General features: G+C 33.8%; 1 protein-coding gene across 11 annotated transcripts in view; it reads left to right on the top strand.

Moving 5' to 3' along the window:
• Positions 1–27566, top strand: part of CBLB (Cbl proto-oncogene B) — a 237136-nt gene that overhangs the window by 102572 nt on the left and 106998 nt on the right. For all 11 annotated transcript variants that reach the window (XM_074214406.1, XM_074214410.1, XM_074214407.1 and 8 more), the window contains 3 exons: positions 8097–8253; positions 20197–20318; positions 24332–24469. In XM_074214406.1, the coding sequence (XP_074070507.1) occupies positions 8097–8253; positions 20197–20318; positions 24332–24469 (417 nt within the window). The remainder of the gene's footprint in view (positions 1–8096; positions 8254–20196; positions 20319–24331; positions 24470–27566) is intronic.

Raw genomic sequence — 27566 nt, 5'->3', positions numbered from 1 at the left:
ACAGTTAGTAAGAATAGAATGTTTTATAGTGATATTTCTTTATCTAATCTGCATAAAAATCTAGATATTAATAGTATGTTCTAGAGAATACTATTTTCCTTTTCCTGACTTCCACTGGTAAGTATTCATGTACCTGAATCAAATAATTTTAGATGTCATCAAGTTCACAGACTCTCCTGGATCATGTCAAGAGAATGAGAGTAATATTACTTCAGCATGTTGGATGAGGGCAAATTTGTGGGAGGACAAGGGAAAGAGATACACTGAATAGACAAATATGGAGGTATTGCAATCATTTTTAGACAGATCTATTGGAATAATAGAAGAATAATATGAAAGATATACATGAAGTACTCATAGTTATAAAATTCACAACAGCTTCTGTGGTTGCAGGACATAATATTAATATTAATACTTTTGAGGAGTTGCAAGATTTAATCCTAGGTATGACAGTATAGTTTATTAGACTATATTCCCTACTCCTCCATCTTACCCCAGAAAACTTCGTGATGGTAGTTTGCTCCAGCTTTATAATTCAAACCTTGAAAATATCCTTTGCCCTTTAGATCTCTCTTTCCGATTGAATATTTCCCCATAATTTCCATGTAAGAAGGGAGTCCAGAGCAGCAATTACTTTGTTTGTCATCTGACTGCTGGACCAACTTCTGCATCATATCTAACACAAAATAAGAACTTAAGAAATGATTATTGTTGCATTGATTTTGGCAACTGAAAAAATCAAACAGGTGACAGTAAACTCTACAACTCAACAAGAATAAATATAATTTTGCAATTATAAGATACTGCATTTTTTCTTTTGGTTTATTTATTTTTATATTATTAAAATAGTCTTGTGAGAGTAAAACATACCCACTCCCCCACCTTTGGTGGAGAAATCTCAAAGAATAGTGAGAGAGAAAGAAAAGTATACTTCAGTCTGTGTTCAGATTCCAAGGGCTCTATTTCTGGGATGAGTTGCTTCTTATCATAAGTCCATCCAAAAAGTTGCTTCACTATTTTTCCCACAGTTGCTATCACTAGCTGTATTTCCCTCTACTTTATTCCTCCCCACCTCATTTATTCTCTTCTCCCTCTCCTTTCACCCTGTCCGTATTCAGAAGTGTGTTGTACCCTAAGTACAACAATCTTCCCTCTCTTCTCATCTACCCCACCCCTTCCCTCCCCCCATTCCCCCCTTATCCCATCCCTTTCCTCTCATTTTTCCATTTCTATACCCTATTAAGTGTGTATGTTATTTCCTCTTTGAGTCATTTCTGATGAGAATTAAGGCTCAGTCATTCCCCCCCCCCCATCCCCCTAATCCACTTTATTGAAAAAGTTTTTTCTTGATTTTTTTATTAGGCTTATTTTGGTAAGACAATGAGGTTAAGTGGCTTGCCTAAGGCCACACAGCTAGGTAATTATTAAGTGTCTGAGGCCAGATTTGAATTGACTCCAGGGCCAGTGATCTATCCACTGTGCCACTTAGCCACCCTCTTGATTCTTTATGTGAAATATCTTAGACCCTTCTTCCTCTCCTTTCCCTTCCTCTCAGTACTTTCCTTTATCACCCATTGGCATCATCTTATTACTATATTATACCATTATATTTAACTCTTTTCTGTGCTTTGTCTTTATGTGCTCCTCCTAACTACTCATAAATGAGAAAGTTCATATGAGTTATCAGTATCTTCTTCTCTTGTAGGAATACAAACAGTTCAACATCATTAAGTTTCTCATAATTAGTTCTTCTCGTCCACCCCCTCTATGGTTCACCTGAGTCCTGTACTTGGAGATCAAACTTTTTGTTCAGCTCTGGTCATTTCAACAGGAACATTTGAAATTCTCCTATTTCATTGAAAGTCCATCTTTTCCCCTGAAAGGAGATGTTCAGTTTTGCTAGATAGTTGATTCTTGGTTGTAAACCAAGGTCTTTTGCTTTCTGGAATATCATATGCCAATCCCATGAGCCCTCTGTGCTGCCAGATCCTGTGTAATCCTGACTATAGAGCCATGGAAGTTGAATTGTTGGTTCCTGGCAGCTTTTAGTATTTTCTCTTTGATTTGGAAGCTTTGTAATTTGGCTATAATATTCCTGGGAGTTTTCTTTGGGGATCTCGTTCAGGAGGTGATTGGTGAATTCCCTCAATTCTATTTTACCCTCTGCTTCTAGGATCTCACAGCAATTTTGCTGTGTTATTTCATGAAAAATAAAGTTTAGGCTCTTTTCCTGGTCGTGACTTTCAGTTAGACCAATAATTTTTAAATTATCTCTCCTGGATTTGTTTTCAAGGTCAGTTGTTTTTCCAATGTGATATTTCACATTTTCTTCTAATTTTTGATTCTTTTGGTATAGTTTTATTTTTTCCTGATTTCTCAAAAAATCACCAGCTTCCTTTAGTTCCATTCTACATTTAAAGGGGTTATTTTCTTCAGAGAGCTTTTTTCATCTCCTTTTCCAAATGGCCAAATCTTCTTTGTAAGATATTCTTCTCCTCATTTGACTTTTGTGTTGCTTTTTCCATTTGGCCTAAACTGGTTTTTAACATTTTATTTTCTTCAGTATTTTTTTGTATTCCTTTCATCAAGTTGCTGACTTTATTTTAATGATTTATCTGTATCATTCTTATTTCTCCTCCCAATTTTTCCTCTACCTCCCTTAATTGCTTTTCAAAGTCTTTTTTGAGCTCATTCATAGACTGTGCCCTTTTTCTATTTCTCTTGGAGGTTTTTTTTTTTTTGACTTTGTCATTATTTGTACTGACCTTGTCAGTATATATTTTTGATCTTCCATGGGACCAAAGTAATTTCCTGTGGTCAGATTTTTCTTTTTCTGTTTGCTCATTTCCTCAGTCTTTGACTGATTTTTACCACACATCCAAGACTTTGGGGTTTTTGGGGGGCACTCCACAGAGACCTTAATTCGTCCAAGGTTTTATGAGAGGCTCTGACCACTCTCTTGCCAGTGGTCAGGTATGTGGTTGATCACAGACCTTCCCCTCTGCCCTGTAGTTGTGAGGAGTATCCCTGTTCCTCTATGGTAGTATGGGAGCCCAGACTGTGACTTGGATTGGAGTGTGGGCAAACAGCAGAGTCCTGCCCCAGGAAGAGTAGAGAGACCTCTGCAGTCTTCCCTGACCCCCTTAACATCTGTGGACTGGGAGCTCTGGAAGTGCTGGGTGGCTCTGCTGATTCCCACTGCAGATTCTCGCCACAGGGCTGCTCCGAGGCTGGTGCTCTGCTTTGCACTCACTTTGGTGTAGTAGAGGTCTCTCGCCACCCCTTCTGGCTGTCTCTGATTATCCCTGGGCCAAGAAGTCTGGAAACTGTCCCTTTTGTTAAGAATCTAGGCATTCCCGGGAACTTAGGGGACACATGGGCTCTTCCTGGAAGACTGGAGCTTCAGCTTGACTGTGAGCTGAACTGCAGCTGTGCTGCCGCTCTTTTCACCTCATAGTCCTGGTGAAACAGAGCTTTACTGTAGATCTTATTAGTTGTCTTGGACTGGGAAATTATGTCACTCAGTCTTTCTGTGGGTTCTGCCCCTCTAAATTTTGTCTAGTGTCATGATTTGATGACTTTTGGAGTTTTTGAGGGGACAAATTTCTGGGAATTCCTGCTCTCATGTTGCCATCTTGACTTTGCCCCTCTATCATACACTTAAAGTATCGTCTTTAAACTGTTCTCTTCTCAGTCCCTTGATACTGCATTTGTTTCCAAATACACTGAGAAATTCATGTTTTTGTAGGCATATGTAAAGTAGTTTCAGGTAGCTGTGGATGCTTTGGTGAAGCTAACTCTTTCCCACTTCCTCATTTATGCGCTTTATTGCTTTTTTTCAGTTACTGTTCATATTCCATTCTGACCTATAGACAATTCTCTAGAGAATATCAAAAGTCACCTCTTCTCCCTTCTGTGGGGGTGGGGGAGGGAAGCAAGAATGGAGGAAAAATTGTAAAACTCAAAATAAACAAAGTCTTTCTTAAAAAAGTCACCTCCTCTATAAAATCTTCTATGTCTTATTCTGGTTTGACTTGATTTTTATTACTTCACTGAACTTCTGTAATATCTACACAAGTAACACTCATTTTGCTGAAGAGAATGTTTCTTCAAACACGCTGAACTTCCAAAATCCTCATCTTCTATGATTAACATCTCTTCTGCTTCATTCACTCACAGGGTGGTGGATTAAGACCATCTATCACCAAAATACGTTTGAACTCTGAAATCTTTTTTTTTTTATCAAAATTTCCTATTCTATTTTTTCCTTTGTCTCATTCTTCCTAAAATGAGACCAGTCTCATTATGAGGCTCTGTATTCTCTCCCTGTTCTCCCAATCTGTCACTGCTGCTTGTGTTTTCTTTTTTCTGTGCAGCTATGTGTGTTGCCATTTTCTGTTTCAGACATGGAACTTTATATCCTTGAATTCTAGAATCTATGCCCCCAGTCCCAGGGAAAGTTATTCAGTTCATTTTTAGGTAAATTCAATGAAAGCTGAGACTTCTTCATTTTGATTGCAATCTAGCCCTCTGAGTATATATGGCTGGTCTTGGAATAAACTATACCTCTATATCCCATCGGGCTGTCTATCTTGCCATCAGACTGTCTCCATGTTACAAGGTAGCAAGCTATAGTAACTAGAACAGAGAATACGGAAAGCTCAATGATTTGAAAACATCTGAAAAGGCCAGTGAGGGACAGAGGGTATTGAAGAATTTATATTTTTATGAGGTAATAAGGCATTAAAAATTTTGAGTGAGACAGTGACATGATCAGTTCAGTGTTTTAGGACCATCAGTTTAATAATTGTATGTAGGATGGAAGAGCAAAAGACAGGAGTCAATGAAAGCAATTAGGAAAAGTTAATATTTTAAGTGAGAAGTGATAAGGATCTAAAGTAAGATAGAGATAGAGATTATGAATGGAGAGAAAGAACAGATGTTATGGAGATAGTAGAGAGAAGAGACAGGACTTGGAGATTGTAGATAGGGAAGTTGAGGGGGCAGCAAGAGATAGGGATTAAAAACCCTGGTGTCAGAAAAATTGGTGGCACCTCAGGGTCCTCAGCACAAATAAGGAAGTTTAAGGGAGGTTTTTGATATGATTGGTTGGATAATTCTAAGTATTTTCTTCTTATTGTCTTTTTTTTCTCCTTCTTTGACATTTATGGCACTTCTCCTGACTCTTCTTATTTTTTTGACATCTTAATATTCTTTGCTGCACCTTCACCCATCTTTTGTCCCTTAAGTTTGACTGTTAACTACTGTGCTGGGTCCTCTCCTCTGCATTTTCTTCTTTGGTAATCTCATGTACTTCTAGTTCAATTGTTATCTTGTACCAGTGACTTCTCAAATTACATCTACTAATCTTTCTTGAACACAGACTTGCATCACTAAGTGCTAGAAGTCTTCTTGGGTTTCCTTCTTAAACTTATTTTGCTTTTTTCTTGTGTTTCCTTCTTAAACTTATTTTGCTAAAAATAGAAACTCATTCCCTCCCCTAAATTCTTTCTTTTCTCTTCACTGTTGACATGATTGATAGCTTTCCAATCACCCAGCTTTGTAGTCTTTGAGTAACCCTGATCCCCATATTCAATCAGATAGAATGTTTTACTGTTTCTCTTTTTATTTAAAAATATTTATTTCATCTTTTACTACTCTCCAATGAATATTTTGGAACATATGAAGAGGGGTTTTAGGAGGAGGGATGCTGTTTTTGTCTTTTACCTTTTTGAAGCATGTGCCTGTGTGCCCCCTTTTTGTATCCTTTTGGTATTCTTGTGAAGTTCTCTACTGTTCCCAACTCACCCTCACCGTCTTTGCCACTCAAGTCCTTTTTGGACTACCCTTACTTTGAATCCCAAGTCCTATTTGGAAAGTCTTTCATTATTCTACCCTATCCTAGTTATAGGATTTTACTTTGTGAAAGCTAAATTAATATTAAATTGAATGATAATTAGTATTTTCACTTTGATAGGATATTATTCAAAAGAAAGATACTCTCTAATTGTGGGAAGTCAGTAGAGGTGTCTGGAGGGGTTTCCTGGAACAGTTTCTTGATGCCTCTGTAGTTATACCTAAAAGACAAAATAATTTTTTTTAACCTCTGCCTGTAACACTTTTAACTGAAGCTATGAATTCTATTCTGTTTTTTCACATCCTCAGTATAAGTATTTAAAGTTTATAAGGTATTAACCAGAAGCAACCAGGTCCCTATGTAAAATCATTGAGTGCTTAGTGGAATGATTATATCTTTGCATAAGTCATTTGGCAGCAAATTTGAAGGTAGACTATATGGCAATATTAACTGCAGTTTTATTTAGCATGAAAGTGTCCTTAACATTTCTCTTTTTTCCTCAAGAGATGAAAATATAACTTTATAAAGTCAAAGTTTTATTTTCTCAAATATTAACCCATAACTTTGTGTTTTTATTGGTTTTTCAGTGGGGATGGGGTAGGAGCAAGGGAAAGAATAATTTTGATAACTTTAGAGAAAAGGAAAATCCAAACTTTGAAAAGTTGTTATATGTATATATTTGTATGTGCACATATATATATATATGCACACACTTAGCAATGTGACAGTTGCAAATATACTTTAGTATAGATTATTCAGTATCTTCTATCACTTTTCCCATTCTTGTTTGTACTTTTAAAACATTGCAACATTTTGTCTTTAACCTTAATCAGAGTCTGACGTATGTTCTTTCTAAATGGCATCTGATGTGGTATCTCTCTTCAGTTCTTTGTGGTTTCCTGTTTTTTCATACATAGAGAAAAGTCTTTGAGACATTAAGCAGCATTTTTTTTTCTTATGATTGTCTTTAGTTAAACTTCAGAATCTGACTACAAAAAGGTCCTTGTGTTTTAAAGAATGCAAAAGGATTTTGTTCAAGTCTCATCTCTTCAGCTCACAGGGATTTTATTTTTCGTTCCTTAAACTCCAGTACCATGTATTCAGTGTCCTAATATTTGAAACTTATTATATGCCATCATATCATTTTTATCATTTCATGTACATGCATTATTTCTCACCCTGAATAAAGAGCTCCTCAAGAATAGGCATGGTGGTTTGCACTAATGGTATTTCTGCCTAGAGATGATAATGGAGCCTATAATAGTAGAATAGTAGATAAAAGTACCAATGAAGAAAAATTGTATAGAGAGAAGACTAAAGAATAACCCTTATGGGTACACCCATGGTTAGGAGACAAAAGATAAATAATGATTCAGCAAAGAATATTGAAAAGTTGTCACATAAATGTGAAGAAAGCCAGGAAAAGAAACGCCAAAGGAGACAAAGTATGCAGGAGAGATAAGCAGAAAGTATTTTGAGAACCACTTATCCAATCATTTCAAAAGCTTCCACTTTGCCTAAAGTATTACTTTGTACATTGCATACTTTCATTAGGTAGTTATTGAATGAAATATTGAAGATAATATCAATTTAAAGATTATCTTTTTTTTTTTCCCAGTGAAAAAGTTTCCCATAGTAGTCTGTTATTTGTTTCTTTGGTATATGCTTTGAATTGTATGGGTTCATTTTGTTTGACTGGGCTTATTTGTTATAAGAGGGTGCCCTCTTCCCCCTTTCTTTCTTCCAAGTTCAATTTCTAGCTACAAATGAGTACATGTAAACCTTGTTTAAACAAGGATTATCTCCTAGCTCTAATAAAAGAGAAACAGGTTTTGGGACAGAAGCACTTGCCTACAGTTAGTGTATTCTATGTAAAATCAAGCACACTTTGGAAGATATCATAATAGGACTTTGAACTAGTAACCCTCCATTTCATATTTGTAAAATTACCTTGAATCCCAGGTCCTATTTGGAAAGTGAATTTGGTTTTGATTGCCCACATTTTCATAATATGGAAAAAGGAAATGACTTTTATTGAAAAGAACAAGGAATTACACCTATTCTGAGTTACAGGAAGTTTTTTGAGCTATTTTTCTTTTAATATATATATATATATTTATGTATATATATATTTATGTATATAATATATATATATATGTAATTGTATGAATTTAAAGATTGGACAGTGCTTTGCCATAAATAACATTTGATTAAGCTATTCATATTTATCCTCTTATAGGACTATTGTGCCATGGAAAGTATTCAGACAGTGTCTTCATGAGGTTCATCAAATTAGCTCGGGCTTGGAAGCAATGGCTCTAAAATCAACAATTGATTTGACTTGCAATGATTACATTTCAGTTTTTGAATTTGATATTTTCACCAGGCTTTTTCAGGTAAGCTTTTATATATTATTCTTCCTCCCATCTACGATGCAATTCATTTCCTGCAAACACCCACACACAAAAACACATATACAACTGGGAAGGGAAGGATAAAATGAACATCTCTATAGAAGCTTACTATGTTTTAGGCACTGTGATAAGTGCTTGATAAATATTATCTCATGTTTATCTTCACAGCAAAACTGCCAGGTAGGTGTTATTATTTGCATTTATAGTTGAGGAAACTGAGGCAAACAGAGAGTAAATGACTTGTCATGGTCACATAGGTATTAAGTGTCTGAGGCCAGATTTAAATTTAGAACTTTTTGGTTCTAGTATTTATTCTTTGTTCCATTTAGCTGCCTCTACAAGGGATACAAATATCTTTTTTTTCTTCAAGGGAAAAAACACTACTATTCATTAATTTTAATATTCTTTTTTAAATTTTAAGTTCCAGATACTTCATGTCACTATCCCTCTTCCTCCCCTCACTGAGAAGACCAACAGTATATCAGTTATACATGTGAAGTCATGAAAAATATATTTACATAGTAGCTCTATCACAAAAAGAGGCAAGAAAATTATACTTCAGTTTGCAATCAAGAGTTCATCCTTTCTCTCTCTAGAATTGGATAAAAAATTTTTTGTCATGAGTCTTTTGAAATTGTATTGATGAAAAAAGCCAAGTCTTTCAGTTGATCATCAAAACATTCTTGTTACTGTGCATAATGATTTCCCAATTCTCACTTCACTTTGCATTCATTCATATAGGTAGCTCCATGTTTTTCTGAAATCAACTCCTCATCATTTTTTGTAGCACAATATTGCTCATATAATTTTGTTCAGTCATATCTGAATTGATTAATATGCTTTCAATTTATAGTTTTTTGCTACCACAAAAAGAGCTGCTATAAACATTTTTCTATATATAGGTCCCTTTCTTTTTCTTCGATCTCTTTAGGATGCAGATTTAATAATGATATTGCTGGATCAAACATGCAAAATTTTTATAGCTCTTTAGGCATAGTTCCAGATTTTTCTCCAGAATGATTGGACCAATATACTAGTCCATTAACAATTTATTAGTATACCTATTTTCCCTTTTCCCCTCTAGCATTTGTCATTTATGCTAGGTGTGAGGTGGTAACTCAGGTTTAATTTGCCTTTTTCTAATCAATAGTGATTTAGTATGTTTTTTCATATAGCTATAGATAGCTTTGATTTCTTCTAATGAAACCTTCATGTTTATATCCTTTGACTGTTTTCAATTAGGGAATTTATTTTTATTTGATTTTTATGAATTTTACTTAGTTTCTTATGTATTAGAGAAATGAGACCTTTGTCAACAAGACTTGCTGTAAAAGTTTCTGATGTTACTTCATTGTCTATGGTACTTTTTTTTAGCAAAATACAGTTTTTGTGATTGTCTTTTTTCAGTTAGGTCTAATTTTGTTTTTGCTTAGTCTGAGATAGTGATTGTCATCTCTGACTTTTTCACTTCAATTAGCACATAATATTCTACTCTACTCATTCATTTCAGTTCTATTTGTATCAGTCCCAAGTGTATCTCTTTTATATAACCTATTGTTGGATTCTAGTTTTCAACCTTTTTTGTTACTCACTTTTGTTCTATGGCTTTGTCTTTCTTTCTTAGGAGGTCTTTTCTTCAATGAATTTTTGTGTCCCTTTAATCATTAGCTCAATTTCTTAAGATAATATTTTCTTCAGTGTTTTTTGTTGTTGTATGCCTCTTATACCAAGTGGTTAATTCTCTCTTCAAAATTTTCTTTCATTCCTCTCATTTCTTTTCCTAATTTTTCCTCTATTATACTTATGTCTTCTTGAAATTCTTTTTTTTTATGGTCAGTTTCATTTTTTGTTGTTTGCTCATTTTTCTAACTTATTTCTTAATTTTGAACTTTATTTTGAAGTTGTGCAATGCTCACCAACAGGTGGGGATGCACTGTGGCAGGCTTTAGACTCTTTTAGGCTACTATATTTATAACAATTTCTGGGGGTTTGGTTTAGAGCTTCCAAGTTGGAGTTTTCCTGGGAAAGATATAGTCACTGCTTTCTTAATCTCTGCTCTGGTTTTTAATCTAAGGAAAGACCTCCACTTTTTTGTAACCACAGGAACTCTTAGCCCTGGAGCTGCTGCTGTCCTAGATTTACCTTGTTAGCACTTCTCTCTGCCCTGGAACTGCAACCCAGAAGTGCATATGGGCAAAAGTTGCCAGACGGTACTGGCTGCCCCTAGTGTATTCTAGGGGTCTCCTTTGATCTTCTTTTCTGATCAGTTGTCTGACCCTACACCCCCTTACTGATTCTAGGCTCAGAACTCCTGAAACTGCTGCCACCACCACTTGTTCACTCATTCACCATAGGTACTCTTTTTTTTTTTTTTTTTTTAGGTTTTTGCAAGGCAAATGGTGCTAAGTGGCTTGCCCAAGACCACATAGCTATGTAATTTGAATTTAGGTACTCCTGACTCCAGGGCCGGTACTCTAATCCACTGTGCCACCTAGCTACCCACCATAGGTATTTTTGCTGCATTCTGGACCTGTTCTCATCCAGAATTAGAGACTATTCTGGGAGATCTGGAAAAACTGTCTGCCTTTGGCTTTTTGTTGACTCTGCCACTCTGCAATTTTTTTTGAGCCATTATTTGAAAGTTGTTTGAAGGGAATGTTGGCAAAGTTCAGCAGGGTCCCTAGACTTCACTCAACCATCTTGGTTCTGCCTACCAAAACCCCCCAAAAGAAATCGTATAATTTCAAAAAGAGAGTTGAAATGCAACAGGCTAATACTTCCTTGAAGATGATCTCAATAGTACTAATTTATATGTAACAGAATACCTGTGACATATACCACAGAACAAAAATATCCTCTCTAAGTGTAAATTTAAGAATTCTTAAAGTATAGGTAGATACATACAGGAGGATGTCAGTTCTTTAGGCAAAGAGATACAGAATAATTCAAGGTAGATGAATAGTTCACAATATGACTTATCTGGCATAGTTATTTTGGGTTTATTTTAGTGAAGATGGAGCATGATGCAGTGAAAAGATTACTGAGTTAAGAGTAAGAGACCTAATTTTGAATCCTGTTGTTCTGTTTACTGCCTGTGTAAACCTTTGGAAAGTCAGTTCAGGTAAATTGGACCTGACATTTCTCTTCCGAAAAATGAATGGTTTGGGTCAGATAACTTCTGACTTCCTCCCCAGGCAAAAATCTATGATCATCTGAATAATTATTCAATTAATGGTTCAACAAATATTTATTAATTCCTTTCTCTTTGCTAGGACTGTATGCCACACTAGTTATACAAGTCCAAAGAATGAAATAATCCCTGCTTACAAGAAATTTGCATTCTAAAACAATATATATATATATATATATATATATCATAAATATAAAGGAAAAAACCATAATAAAAAGAAAGAAATTAAATACAAAGTTTTTATGAGCAGTTGCAGAGTTCCAGAAGGGCTTCTTGTAGAAAATGATGCTTAAGTCCTAAGAAAAGAAAGGATCTACATTGTTGAGGTGAGATCCTTTCAGGAATGGAGAGTGACCAGTACCTAGGTTTAGAGATTTAAGAGCTGGAATGTCATTTAAGAGATGGAATGATATGTACTTGTGTGAGTAACAAGAGGGAAGGCTAGTTTGATGGAAACAATGTTAGAAAATGAAGCAATGTGCTTTCAGGTTGAAAAGCTATTTTGAAGCAAGATTGTGTAGGAAATTAAAAGCTAAAGAGAGTAGTTTATATTTTATCTTATTGGGAATAGGAGACCAGAATTTGACTGAGTAAGGAATCCTTGATGTCAGATCTGCATTTAAAAAATTAGTTTGACCTCAGTGTATCTGAGAAACAGGCATAGGAAGAGAGAGTAGATGTAGGGAGACCAATTAGAAAGTTATCTCTGGAAATAAGTCAAAAGACACATCTTTTCTTTTCCTAAAGGCAGTTCAGAAGTATATTTTTAAAATAGTATAATTTTGGGTGACTAGGTGGCACAGTGGATAGAGCACCTGCCCTGGAGTTAGGAGTCCCTGAGTTCAAATCCTCATACACTCAATAATTACCTAGCTATGTGGCTTTGGGCAAGCCATTTAACCATATTTGCCTTGCAAAAACGTAAAAGAAAAAGAAAAAAGAATTAGTATACTTTTACAACCTTGAGGATTGCAAAATTCTGTCCTATATTCAGCAAATATTTGTATATTTTCATTTAGGCACATTTTTTTTTGTCATTACTCTTTGGGAGTTATAAATGTTAGCATGTTAGCATTTTTTTTTTATGTTTTTGTAAGGCAAATGGGGTTAAGTGGCTTGCCCAAGGCCACGCAACTAGGTAATTACTAAGTGTTTGAGAAGGGATTTGAACCCAGGTACTCCTGACTCCAGGGCCTGTACTTTATCCACACTGCACCACCTAGCCGCCCCTGTTAGCATCTTTCTTAAGGAAACCCATGGTGCACAGTGAATGTGCACCAGAAGTGGAGTGAGAAATCAAATTCTATCTTACTACCAGAGAGGTCACTTAACTTCCTTGCTACTTCTCAGTTTCCTCATTGGTAGAATGAGGGAGTTAGACTAGATGACTTTGGCAATTCCTTTTAGCTCTAGATCAGTGGTTTTATAGTATTGAAGGTATTCAAGCTTCTCCTTAAAAATAACCTCCATATACACACCAAGAAAGTCATTGACAAAAAGAAAGGTTCCATCTACATTATAATATTTATAGCAACACATTTTGTGGCCACAGAGAACTGCAAATCATCAGTTGACTAAACTAGTGGTACAAGAATGTAATGGAGTATTACTTGTGTTGTAAGATGTTGATTGCGTCTTAGCCTAGGGCTCTTGAATTGAGAGGGTTTAACAGATTTCATTCTTTAGCATTAGTAAAACAACTGAACTGAGGGTTTAGTTAGAATAATCTCATTAAATGAACTAAGCAGATACTGAACTTTTATCTCAACCTCCCTCACTAAAGTTAGAATCTAGATGAAATTTGTCCTGGAACAGATAGGTAACATGGTAAATAAAAAGGAACTATCAGAAAAGTAGACTTCTATTTTAATACTAATACCTCTTGTTTTTAGTCTGAAAGGATATTTAATTCATTTTGTGATACAGATATCCTGTAGTCCAGTTTGTTTTCTTAAACCATATTTTACACATAAAGAAATCAATTAAAAAATAAAAGAAATCAATTGTCAGATTAAGTGACTTGTTCAAGGTCAAGCTAATGAGTAACAATCCTGGGACTTGTACCCAGGTATTCTGGCTCCCATTTCACTGTCCTTCCTATGTAACTATTATAGAAATGATTAGAAAAGCAGGCTTGTAGTTAAGCCTAGTGATATTTCATTTTGTTATTATGAAAGGAAATTTATTTTGCTTAATACATTCTTCTGATAATTGTTGAAATAGAATATTGGTCTTCCTGTTGACTAAGCTTTTAGAATTTCGCCATTCTGATTTATGACAGGATTTGGCACAAGATTTAGAGGATCAGAGAGCCTGGTTTATGTTAAGGGAACTAGATTACCAGAGATTAGCTTTTAATTTAAGAGAATCTTTTAGCAGAACGACAAATGAATTCTTGTCAACAAAACATAGTTTATATTGGGTTTTGGTTTTTAAAAATAATTTCAGAATAATACTATTCATGTATCATATGCTAGAGTAAGGACTTAAATGCTTCGGTAGAAAAGTTTTTGTTTGCTTTTTTTAGAATGAGGGGAGAACTTTTATAAAGGTATTCTTCATTAAGAGCTTTATCTAAGATTTTTTTCATAATGTTAAAATTTTAAAGGAATTTTAAACATTTTATGATACCTCAGTTGTCATCTTGGGTAAGCAACTTAATTAGATCCTCACAAAGGCAAAAACACTCTCAAGGAGCTCACAATTTAATGTAAACAACAACATGCTTACAGCTATGCATACAACATATACAAAGGAAATGCAAGAGCAGGAGAATTGGAAAACATAGTCATTTGCAGAAGGACAATTGTAGCAGAGATTCTAAGGGAGCCAGAAGGCAAAGCAGTGCAGCCAGTGAAAACACATAGAGTCAGGAGATGGACTGTCACTGAATCACAGAATATTGGGAGGGGGAATATGATGTAAGAACATTGCAAATATAGAAAGGGTCAGGTTATGATGAGTTTTAAATGCCAAACAAAAGATTTTATATTTGATTCTGGAAATAATAGGGAACCTGGAATTTAATAAAAGGAAAGGAGGTGGGAGGTTGGCATGGTCAGACCTGCTCTTTGTAATATGACTTTAATAGCTGAGTAGAAAAAGAATTGATGTGAGGAGAGATTTTGAAGAAGGAAAATAAACCAATAAGAGTCAGTTTTAGTAGGCCAGGCACGAGGTAATGAGGGCCTGCATCAGGGCAATGACAAGACTCAGAGAAGAGAAGGGTCTACATAACGGAAATATTGTGAAGGTAGAAGAAATTGGACATTTAGGAGTGAAGAGAAAGTTGAGGATGACACTTTTCATTTCTTTTATTTAAAGAGTTTTTGAGCAGTTCTTCATATGGTCATTAATAATTGGCATTTATTTTAAGACCTGTTTGTTTATATTCTTTCCCAACTTCTCTATTAAGGACTAGTTTTTGGTCATGTTTATTTCAATTAGAGTCCATATACCTTGTATATCAAAGCTTTTCCAGTTTTTTTTTTCTGACCTATTTCCCCTCTCCTAGATGAGTTAATTTTTTTGTGGTTAGAATTCTATAACTTATCTTTAATAATTGCCTCTTAACCTTGTTTGGTCAAGAATTCAACTTAACATTTAAAGCTATTCACATTAAACCTCACTGTCTAAGATTGCTCTTCATTGTGGTCCTTCATATACTGTTACATCTAGTCAGGCCTGCTTCCCCCCCGCCCCCAACTCAGTTCTATATCTCCTAGTCTGTCCACTGTCTTTGCACCATCCTACTTTGCTTAGAGTATACTCTTCCTTTGCTTCTGTCGCTTAGAGTAACTAACTTTCAAAACTTACATGTAAGGAGGACAAAAAAAAGCCTTAATTTTCCCCTAGTAGTTAACTAACAGCTTTTCTCTTCCTCATTGTTATTTATAAACCAAAGTTTTTATGTTTTTCAGATGTAGTTATCACTTTTAAAAATTGTCATTTTTATCCCTGCACCTAGCACAGGAGCTGGCACACCACAGATAATTAAGAAAAGCTTGCTGGATTGAATTTAAAAGAAACACAGTAATTATATACTTTTTAGGGAGACTGGAAAACTTATGCAGAACTATCAATATTAGACTATTGATACTACAAAATTATGTAGATTAAATGAGCCAAAATATTTATGTAAACTTTTGTATAATCTGGGGTTTGTACATGGTAGACACTAAATTTGAAGTGAATCAAACATAATCGAATATGTGAATGAAAGATCTTTAGCATGATACCAAATTTCAAATTAATAGATAAATCTGACATTGATGTCTATTGAACAAAGGGCACTGCTTTTTTTTTTTTTTTAAATGTTCTATAGGAATGGAAGGGGATATATTTTTTCATGATGTCTCAAATTGAAATTAACTAAGGACCAAAGATCAGGGGCATTTCCAATCAATTGTAATGCTAAATGTTTATTCCTGAGAGTGGAGGTAATTGTCAATTACTTCTGGATTTGGAACCTTCCAGAAACCTGAATATTAAAAAAAAGATTAGATTGCTTATAATTAGGTCTTTCTTGTATTTATCAACAGGGTTGAATACTTTCTTTCAAGGAACACTGAATTGAGGATAAAAGGAACTTTTTATATAAAAAGTCATTTCTTTTGGTGATTACATTAAGTAGCATATTAAATCACTAAATCACATTAAAATTATTCAATCAAAATCATTAAAATTATTCACTTGCTGCTTAGTATTGTTATCTTTAAGATCCCAGTATATTTATGAATGCATGAAAGGCAGTCTATTTTTGAAGATTTTAAATGGTGGTGGATGCCGTGTCAGAAAGAGAAGGTAGAATCATAATGTCTATAGTACTGACCACTAAATAGATCATTTGTTCTGCTCTATACACTTGCTACATGTCAGCATCCTAGTACAATCATTTAAGGAGGTAGGAACATATATAATATAAAGGTTTTAGAAATATTTTTTTTTTCACAATAGAAGACTGAATTTCACCTATTCTATCATGAAAAATGGGTTATTTGAACAATATTATAAACCTGTTTGATTCACATTTACCTTAAGAATATTACTAATCCTAGAATGATGATGATGTTATTGAAGATAATGGTGACTCATGTTTATCTAGCAATTTATGACCATATTGTGCCATTCATTTGGTTCAGCAACATTGAGTTAGGTTGTAGAAATGATTAATTTTAGGTGAGGAAATGACTGAATGATTTTTTGAAGGAGTCAGTAGCAGAACTGAGACTAAAATTCAGGTCCTCTGACTTCAAATTAGCATAATGGAAGGATGACTGAGCTTGGAGTCTGGAACATGAGTTGAAACTCTACCTCATGCATTTAACTAAGTAACCTAGGCAAGTCTTCTGATCTCTTTTATCTTCAATTTCCTTATTTGTAAAATGGGAACAATTTAGAACACCTACCTTTTAGGTGTTCCTTTAGGATTGTGAGGGTAAAATGAGATGCTGTCTATAATTTGCAAACCTAAAAGTGCTTATATGGGTGCTAGCTAATTTAAACTAACATTTTTACCTGGGAAAATCCATTCAAAATACTACCTTGAAAATGAAAGGAATATATCACTCATCTCCATTGCATCCTTTGCAGACTAGTGAGCACTTTTTGGTTGAGTTTTGAGTTTAAGCTTCTGAAGCTCTAAGGGAAGGGTAGGTTACACACCTAATTGATCCATAACCACTCATATATGTGGTGGTAGAATTTGGGAAGATAGAGCATTCAGAATGTTACTGTTATTGCTATTTTTTTAGGTTTTTTGTAAGGCAATGGAGTTAAGTGGCTTGCCCAAGGCCACACAGCTAGGTAATTATTAAGTGTTTGAGGCCAAATTTGTACTCAGGTACTCCTGACTCCAGGGCCGCTACTCTATCTACTGCATCACCTAGCCTCCCCTATTATTATTTTCTTCAAAATTTCCAAGTGATCTAGTGGTTGTTAGCCATTGAATTTTTTTGTAATCTAATTCGTTAATATATTTTAATTGTTTTGAGATATTTTCCTGCCTGTATTGAGAGGGTATTTTCACCAGGAAAGCAGAGTATGGAAACTCTATTATACAGATATTTCTACTTTTAGAACTTGGTCCTCTGTGTTGAGAAACATTTTCTGATTGTGGCAATAGTTGGTTTGCAACATCAATTTCATTTTTCTTTTGTGTTTCGACCTTTGCATTTGCTTGATAAAATTCAGCATTGATTTATCAAGTTTTTCATTAATTTATATGACCTTTTATGGGAATAGATTACAAATTCATTTTTATTCTACATTCAAAATGTTTTCTTCCTTCCATGTGGTTTTCAAGTAGTTTATTTGTGTCTAGGAAAAAGGGGTAGAGGAACCTAATGCCAGTTGCAAGAGCCTTTCCCCATTGTTTTACTTAGATTGATCCCCCCCGTATTGTTTTGTGCAGTTTTGACTCATGTCCAAGTTGAAAATTAAAATCATTCATTTTCCCCTCCGTCAAGTTATATAGGATCTCTGGTGCAGGATTAGAGCGATGAAAGAACTAAGTTCTCTAGGACATTACTCTGATTCTCCTCAAGTAATTTTTCAATGTGATAAGGAGATAACCTAAAGAGGTTGTCAAAGAAGTTGAAAAAACTTTTACTTTAATCACATTTTATCCTTTATTATTCTCTTCACAAGGGGTATAATCCTTGTGATTTATAAATTTGAAATTTAATAATAATGAACAGCATTTCTCCCCTAAGAAACAAAAATAGCAATTCTCTATTACCATTACCTGGAATTAAAGGAACTTTTCCCACATTGAGGTAGAATTTATTATTACAACTTTATCTCAACATCCTATACTCCTATTTTTTTTAAATCTTAAGCAGATATGTTTGAGATAAAACTGATCATCTAGTCAACTTCTTGAAATAAATGACACTCAGACCTACAATTCTTGAATTAGCAGGAATATTGTCTATCAGTAGCTGTTTTTACCCCCTTCTGCTATGGTTGTAGTAATAAGATTAAGTAGTTAATGATGAAATAATACAAACTAAAAGTCTTTTAGGTTTCTGAACATCATCCTTATATCACTTCTTTTTTTTTTAAATGAAGCTATTTGGAAAATTCAACAGCTCATTAAGACTTTAAATCTGCTTATTAGGTATTCTAGATTTGGTCCAAAAAAAAAATCATAGATACACAGAATTTTTGAGTTGGGAATCATTTCAGTAACCATCTAGTCCAGTACATACCTATATTAGAATCCCCATTAAAACAACTTAACTTTATTTGAGGTCTTTAGTTGATAACTAAATATGTTTCACTATGCTGATAACTAAATATGATAACTCACTATATTTTATGGTAGCTAATTTTTCTGGTTATTCTGTTTATCAGGAATTCCTGATATCAATCTAGTTTCTATTTTTTCATCTTATATTTATTGCTTCTGGTGTTGTCCTCTGAACATAGCAAGTCTATTCCCTCTTCAATATGTAAGCCTTTAAAATACTTTAAGATCGCTATCATGTTCTCCCAAGTTTTCTCTTCTCTAGGCTAAATTTTATTAGGTCCTTCAACCAATCTCCATCCAACCAATACTTGAATTGTCATATTGACCAGAACTAAACTCTTCTCTATTGTTGAGATACTGTGATGTGTAATTAGTAAATAGGGCTAGATTTGAGACCCCTTCAAACTACGTATTTGAACTTGGGCAGCCTACTCAGACTATTATCTGAGCCTCATTTTTTTTTCATTTGTCATTTGAGAGAATTAAAATTTTTTTCCATATTAAATGTCCAAAATTTGTTACATCAGGCTTCAGACTGTTTACACATAGTAGAAATTATGTGTGCATTGTGAAAATACTGATTGTGCATCCCCCTTAACACATGTAGGCAATAATGGTGAAATCTTTCGTCTCTAGAGTTTTTCAGTTTTTTTTTTTCTTTTGTTCACAGTCTAATGTGGTGTGGTGATGGGTGTGTGTGTGTGTGTGTGTGTATAGTAATGTTAAGAATAACGATTTATAATTAATAGAAAATCCACCATGATGTTCATATTTCTCTTTTTTAAGCAAAGTGTTGATTTAAGGGGGGAAAAAAACTTTTAAGACCCTCTCGGTTTCTTACATTGCATGAGGCTCAATGTGGAACAGTTTTGCTAAGTTGTGTGAGTGCATTATAACCATTTCTGTGTTTGTAATAAGAATATAAAACCTCTTTTCCTCAAACTAATCCATAAAATTCCCCCAAATAAGAATTATTTTATCAACTATAAGCCTATATCCTTCATATTGCCAAAAGTCAAGTTTGGTAGTTTTTTTTTTAAGACAATTATACAAAATGAACTTGCCCAGGAGGTCCAAGGTAGCTGAACATTCTTATCCTGAACAGTTCAACATATTTTTAAGGGCTTAATATGCAGAAGGCATTGTTTGACCTACAAAATTGGATTATGTCATAGACCATAACTTCTTGAAACTTACTTCGGAATATTTGATTTATTTAGTGCTAGAAGGGACTATAGTAGTCATCTAGTCCAGCTTCCTTATTTGTACAATGCCATTGAGCCACTGACATTGTTTTACATGCTCACATTAATTTTAATGGTCTAGAATTTTTCCATAGAAATTGTAAAGTTAATTGAATATATTCTTGATGTTTGTGCTTCTAACATATATATATATATATATACATATATATATATATATATATATATATATATATATAGTATTTTCCAGCTAATCTTATTTTTTTATTTTTATTTTAAAGCCTTGGGGTTCCATCTTACGGAACTGGAATTTTTTAGCTGTGACACATCCTGGTTACATGGCATTTCTAACATATGATGAAGTAAAAGCACGACTACAGAAGTATAGCACCAAGCCTGGAAGGTAAAACATCTCTGTGCTTAATATTGTTTGTGAAGAAGTCTTTTTTTTTTTTGAAAATTCCAATTCTTTACAGATAGTCTTGTGTTAATTAGTATAGTAGATTAAGGTCCCCTGTTAATGACCTCCAGTTTTACTTGGAGATGCCCCTTGATGGCAGGGAACATTTTTTGGTCTTTCTTTGAATCTCCAGATCTTAATATCAGAAATTGGCACATATGAGATACTTAATACTTAATAAATGTTTGTTGATTTTTCATAGGTCAAAATAGTATTATTGATCTTGACTGATTATTTCTGCCTTTTCATTTCTGAAAAAGGTCTACATTGGTGGTGGGCATACGGTCACACAGCTAGGTAATGACTGAGTGTCTGAGGTCAGATTTGAACTCAGGTCCTCCTGCCTCCAGGGCTAGTGCTCTATCCAGCTGCCCTCCGCATGACGCTTTTGATAGGCTTGACTCAAAATCCCTAAATGAGTTCTGAGAACAAAAATGTAAACAAGGGCCCAGTCAACTATTTTTCTAATGATGAAGAAAGACTAACATTATTACCAAATTACTTACATATAGTGTGCATGTACCTCAATTTATATGTAGGACTATTTGAATTATATCTACTTAAGTTTTTGAAATTAAGAAATCAAGATTCTAGGGGAAATACTCAGAATTTAGGGGGTTAATTTCGTAGCAGATGAATTCACAGGTTGGAAAATACTTATTGGAAGCTAAACTTGCAACTTTTCTTTCTGTAAGTTTTAAGAAAAGACCAACCAATTTAAAAGTTTCTTATATAGAATTGAGGCCAGTGTCTTCATTCTTCCTTGAATATATACCAAGGCTCAAGACTCATCTTCTACCCTTTTTCCCAGTGAGAATGACTATTTGTCTTCTCTCCACAGATTCAAATTTCTTAGCTGTCCAGGCCTAAGTCAGATCTTACCTCCTTCCTGAAGCTCATTTGACTGTTCAGTTGACCTCTCCCTTCTTAAGACTTCATAAAACTGTCTTTATCATTTACTATATTGAATACAAAATTGTAGAACTTGATGTAAATCTAGAGTGGACTCTAGAGAGTATATAAAGAAACTTGGGCCCTGGAAACAGCTCTAAAAGGAGAATGCATTTCTTCCCACTGTTAATTGTGCTGTTTTAAAACATAGCATTTCAGTCTTGAAAGGAAATAAATAATCTAGCCTTTTTTTTTAAAGGAATGAGGAAGCTGAGGTCTAGACTATAGACTAGACTATAGTCTGACTTGTCCATAGTTGCACAGCTGGGTACTACCAGCCTGGATAAATGTTTCTGTTTGTGGTTCTAAGTTATTTTCATTAAAGTATAACTGCTTTGCCCATTAAAACATTTGTTCAATTGTATTATTTCTATCTAGAGATATTCCCATTTCATCACAATGTTCCATTAAAGTAAATAAGAAACAGAGAGAGTGCGAGTTTAGTTATCATGAGCCACTTTTGTAAAAAATTGCTCTTTTATGTGATTATTTTAAAAAGCTGATTCAAATGCAGTTCAATAGCATGATAAGCATTGCAGGTATGGAGGATGGCCAGTGCAAAGGCAGGGAGATGGGAAATGAAATAACATGTGAGGAACAGAGAGAGCATGTTGTTTCCTCTACTAGGATTTGAACATGTTAAGGATGGGGATAGTGTTTTAATCTACTTAGTACATTAATACTTAATGCCTCCTTAATACATGTTTGTTGACTAAATGACAAAATCATAAAATATAGGGAGTAGAATCATTGATAAGCAATGAGGCTGAAAAAATGGGTGCAGGTGAGTTGGCGGAAGACTTTTTTAAAAAGGATTATTATTTTATTCCTGCAGTAATAGGGAGTTACTTAGATTTGTTGAGTAAGGGAGTGACATTATTAGATCCATGCTTCAGAAAAATCACTTTACCTACTGGGTAGAGAATGGATTAGAGTAGGATGGAGACTTAAGGCATGGAGACCAAGGAACATGTCATTTCAGTAGTCTAGGGGTGAAGTGAAGAGGGTCTGAGCTAAAGTGGGTCTATGTGACTAGAGAAAAGGGGTACGTATTATAAACTAGAAAAGGCAAGATCTGACAGCTGACTGAATGGGTGGGGTGAGGAAGATTGAGACTTTATGGATAATCCTAAGGTTTTGAATCTTTGAGACTGGAAGATTGGGTGGTCTTCAGCAGGAGGGATGGTGATATAATGTATTGATTTTATTGCTTTGAGTATTTTGTATATTTGATGTGCTCATGATTTCTGGAATATTTTGGTCAAAGAACAGAGTTTGGAAAAGTTAATCTATATTCAAAACCTCCAGGCCCCTTTGTTTCATGATGCCTGGGATGAACAAACAAAACAAATTTTAACATTTTAATGGTTCTTCCCTTTGGATTTCACATAACATGAAAAGAAGGATGTGGTTAGACACAGGGTTAAATCTTTTCCAGTGGATAGAATGAATAGTTTTTACTCCACTCAAGTGCTTGTTGCATCAGGTTTTGTTTTTTCGCTACTTTCTTTGCTGATCATATGTATTAGTTGATTTTGGTACTTACTAGTGTTGAGTATATAGTTATTAAAAATCATATAAAATAGGCCTTTTTAGATATAGCATTAGACATCATTGTAATAATTCCCTTTATTATTCTAGGGAAAGGGATGTGGTTCCCACTCAAGAAAATTAACCTAACTATATTTTGGTGATAGCCAACAAAAGAATTCAGTGGGAATTATGTCCTTTTGTAATATAGTACTCCAGGGATCTATTTGCCTTGATTCAAGGCTTTATCATGATTTTCAGAAAATATCCAGGCAAACTCAGACTACAGATTGCCCCTAATTAGTCCTCATTCTTACCTACCACGAAGAGATGTGTTTCTATATGGTCAATCATAAATGAGTTAATTAGATGCCTTTTTTGAATGTTTCAATTACGAGTAAGCTTTATATGAATGAACACCCAAGCTGGGACAGTTTCTTTGTAATTTTACCTATATACCTTTTACCCTCCCTATTTTTGGGGAGAGGGGCTAAGTTTAATTAGCTTGAATCAATAAATGATATTCTGCTGGTCAGTATGCAAGTTGATTAAATTCAGAGTTCATGGGTACTATTATATAGTTAATTGCCTTGTAAAGTTATTTTTACAGTACTTGGTTAGTCAATAACCATTATATATCAGAAAACTTTTATTTCATCTGGATACATTTAGGCAATCAAGCTGTTTAAATGTATCCAACAAAATTAATTGACCCAATTTTGATCTCTTTAACAGGTCATAAAATTCAAATATAAAGAATATGACAAATGTGTAGGCAACATATTTTGCTCTGTTCCATTTTGTAAAGTTGTAAAGAGAAATTGGCTGAAATTTTTAAATTAATAAAGAAGACTTTTAAAGCTTTTCTAATGTCTCCTGCCATGGAGAGTTAATTTTTAAGAGACTAACCTTTTTTTCCCTTTGATTTATATTACTGAACAATTTGACTAGTTAGGTGAAATACTGAACTTGACAGGGTTAAATATTTTAATTTAGAGAATTATTTTGGAGTTTTTCTTCATAAAAAGAAAAATAGAATGGTCATCATTTGCAGAGCAAAACATTTTAAAAGTAATTTGCCTAATAAAATGGGAAAAAAACCAAATATTTAAAAATTATAAGCAATATATATTTTAGAATGAGGTTTTATATTACTGATATATGGATTAGATGCTAATATGCAAACATATCTCATTTTTCTTTTTTAGTCTGAGAATCATAAATTACTTGAAAAATAATTTTAATTTTCTTAAGTGAAATAGGTAAATGAAAACTATCATTGACTACTTATTTCATCAATAAAAGGAAATTTATAGCAGGTTACACAAAACAGTTTAAAAGATAAAAATAGATTCTAGGTTTCCTAAGTCTGACTTGCTGTCATACTAGAATATTTTTTCTCTTTTGCTTGGCATGTTTAACAGATGAGTCTTTTATAAAAAAAATTTAAGTTTTCCCTCCCTTCTTTTTTTCAGCTATATTTTCAGGTTGAGTTGCACTCGGCTGGGACAGTGGGCCATTGGATATGTCACAGGAGATGGTAACATCCTACAGACCATACCTCACAATAAACCTTTATTTCAAGCTCTGATTGATGGTAGCAGGGAAGGATTGTAAGTATTTAACATTGTATGCTTAAAGGTATTAATTCATTCATTGTTATCTGAAAGGTTGATAATTACAGAATGATTTTTAATGTATCAAGTAGGTGAGATAATTAATTGTGGATGTCTTGGAGAAAAACAGAATAACATCATTTACTTACGTATTCTTGAAGAGAGTGAGTAACCTTTGTTAAAATTCATTATGTTCTTTTCATTATTTATCTCTAAAAAACCTACTATAATAAATTCAAAGCAAGTTATTTTAGAATATCTAGAATTTAGTAGCAAATGAGAAATATTATATATATATATACATACATATATCTCTATCTATGAGAGATAATTAGGTTTTCCCTGAAATATTTTCAAAGTAAAGCTCAAGTAGCTTTATGTCAAAGAAGCAGATATTTCTACATATTAACTCCATTTTTGCAATGACCTTCAATATAGTTAAATATATTTGTCTGTTTTAAGTCTTTTGAAGTTTTTGAGTAATTTATATTGTAATTCATATTAGCCCCTACCTCCTAGGGTTGTTGTGAGGATCAATTGAGATAATAATTGTAAAGCACTTATTATTGTGCCTAAGTTATTCAAAGTACTGTATGGATGTAAGTTATAATTATTTTCATTATTCTTGCTAATATTGTTAGTCATAACACCAACTTGATATCCAAGTGGCTCATCCTGATTAAAAAAATCATATTCTAGTTTTCTATGTCAAAGTGTGTTTTTGTATATCACACACACACACACACACACACACACACACACACATATATATATATATACATATCTAGATATATATATATATATGCTCATGAATTTATAAATACATGCATATGTACCATTCTAGCAGGATAAAAAGGTGCACTATCATTGTTTCTCAATTTAATAATATTTAACTCTACATAAAGCCCTAGGAATCTGCTTAAACTCCTTAACATTGAAAATAGATTCTCTACTCTTTCCTTTTCAGCATCACACTTTTCTTTTTTTCCTTTTCTCTATTTTCCTTTTTCCTCTGTAGCAAGTTCTATGCTAAATAGCTCAACATAGAAGATCAGGATTGCTTAGCAGTGAACATGGATATTTCACCCAGCATGAGGCTATCCTCCAGAGTTGTAGTAAAAAAAAGGTGATTCATTAAATTCCTAGGACAGCCATGGGAACAAAAAGAAATAGGAAGATTTATGGGGAAAAACATTTTATTTTGTCTTTGAATTTTAAATGATAATGAGGATTAAAGAACATTGCAGTAAATATTAGTCAGTTTCTGAAGCAAGTATTAAATTTACTGCTTATTCTTGTATTATTCATATATTTCCCTAGAGTAGGTTTAAAGAGTTTTGTGTATTAGTAGGTTTTGGCTGTTTTTTCTAAAACATTTATCAGAGGTCATGGTTAACAAACCTAATTTGGCCTATGGGTCAAAATTGTTCCTCCTCTTTTTGTATAGTTTGTGAGTGAAAAGTTTTTTTAATATCTTAAAATATAAAATTTATTTTAAAAGTTAAAAACAATTTTCATCTTGTATTTATTAAAAACAAAGAAACAAAAACCAGGCCATAGTTTTATAGACCAGGGATTTCCAGGTCTAAACTGACCTTGGATGGATTAATTTTGCCATTATTTTTCATTTTCATAACTAATATATCTATAACCAGGCTAATTTCATATTTAGCTTGATGATACTTAGCAAAAGCCATTCAAATTTGCCATCTTTCAAAACCTAAGAATGTAAAATTATAACAAGATTTTAAAAATAATCCAGTACAGTTGTTAAATATAGAACATTCTGATTTATAAATTAAAACTATTAGCATTTCAAGACTATTTTGTGATGTATTCTCCCCTCTCCTTGTAACAAATGGCAATCTGTGACCAAATGAAACAAAATACCTGAATTTAGGTAGTAGCTGTCTATGATTTTGACACTAACTCTGTGTGTTTATGCACATACTTAAATAAAGAGCTTCAACAAAAGGATATTGTAGGTGTACTTAGACTTGGTCAGCAAAGAGCTGTGTTTTTTTTCTTTTTTTTGCTTCTTCTGATATGAAAAGTTATTTTGAGCATCACTTTTCTAATTTGTAAAATGTAATAATGTATCTGAGGTATTTATCTTCCAGATTGTTCTGAAGATAAAATAAGATAATTTTTGTAGAGTGCTTTAGAAACCTTAAAGCTGTTATTAATAAATGTCTGTACATATATGATCATAAAATGTCAAGGAACTACGTGGATGTGGAATCATTGGGTTCATTTGTCTTTAGGAAGTTAAAATGTCAAGTGTCCAGGTTAGATGATGTTTTATTTTAATGATCATAAATAGGGATAGAAACTCTTAAGAATACTTTAGCCAATTTCAGTATATGCCATTTCAATAGCAAATACTGAAATGATTATTCTAAAATCCAACTGAGAGTTGCCTTTATTATTATTTTCCTTTTGTTGAGTCCTCCACAGTCATGAAGAACAGTGGATCAGTTTCATTTTTATGTGCTTGAAGAGAGTAGCCTTCTCCCTTATAGATTCCCTCCCCTATAGCCTCACCAGCCCTAATTCCTTTAACATTTCCACTGGACTTAGTTTCCATTCCTTTAATTTTCCTTGTCACTCTTTTTCTGAATCCTTTCTAGGTTTTCCACGTCCTTTTAAAAGTCTGATGACCAGAATGGGACACAATACCTTATTAAGGGTATAAAAGTAAAAAATTACTACCCCACCCCACCCCAGCTTTTTGCATGTCATCATTTTTAATACATCTAGGTTCATGTCAGATTCCCTCCTCCCTCACAGTGTCACTGCATGACTTACTCATTCAGACTGTAGTCAACTACAACCACCTCCCCTCTACCCTCCCAGGTCCTTATCTTGCCCAGCTTTTCCTGATCCATTGAATTGCTTGTACCTTTTCCCCACCCCTCTCAAATTTTATTCAGCAAATATTTATTGAGTACTTAGCTTGTAAAAAACTCTGTGACTGGTGATGAGGAAGGTGGGATGGGACACAAAGAGGTGTAAGACACTGCTGTTGCTCTTAGTAAACATGCAAGCTAGTTTGAGGAAATATATACAAATAAATATAATTTAAAATAGATTT

This window comes from Macrotis lagotis, chromosome 1, assembly GCF_037893015.1.
Source record: "Macrotis lagotis isolate mMagLag1 chromosome 1, bilby.v1.9.chrom.fasta, whole genome shotgun sequence".
NCBI lineage: Eukaryota > Metazoa > Chordata > Mammalia > Peramelemorphia > Peramelidae > Macrotis > Macrotis lagotis.
Note: the sequence above shows the minus strand (reverse complement) of the source record. Positions and strands in the feature narration are given on the sequence as shown.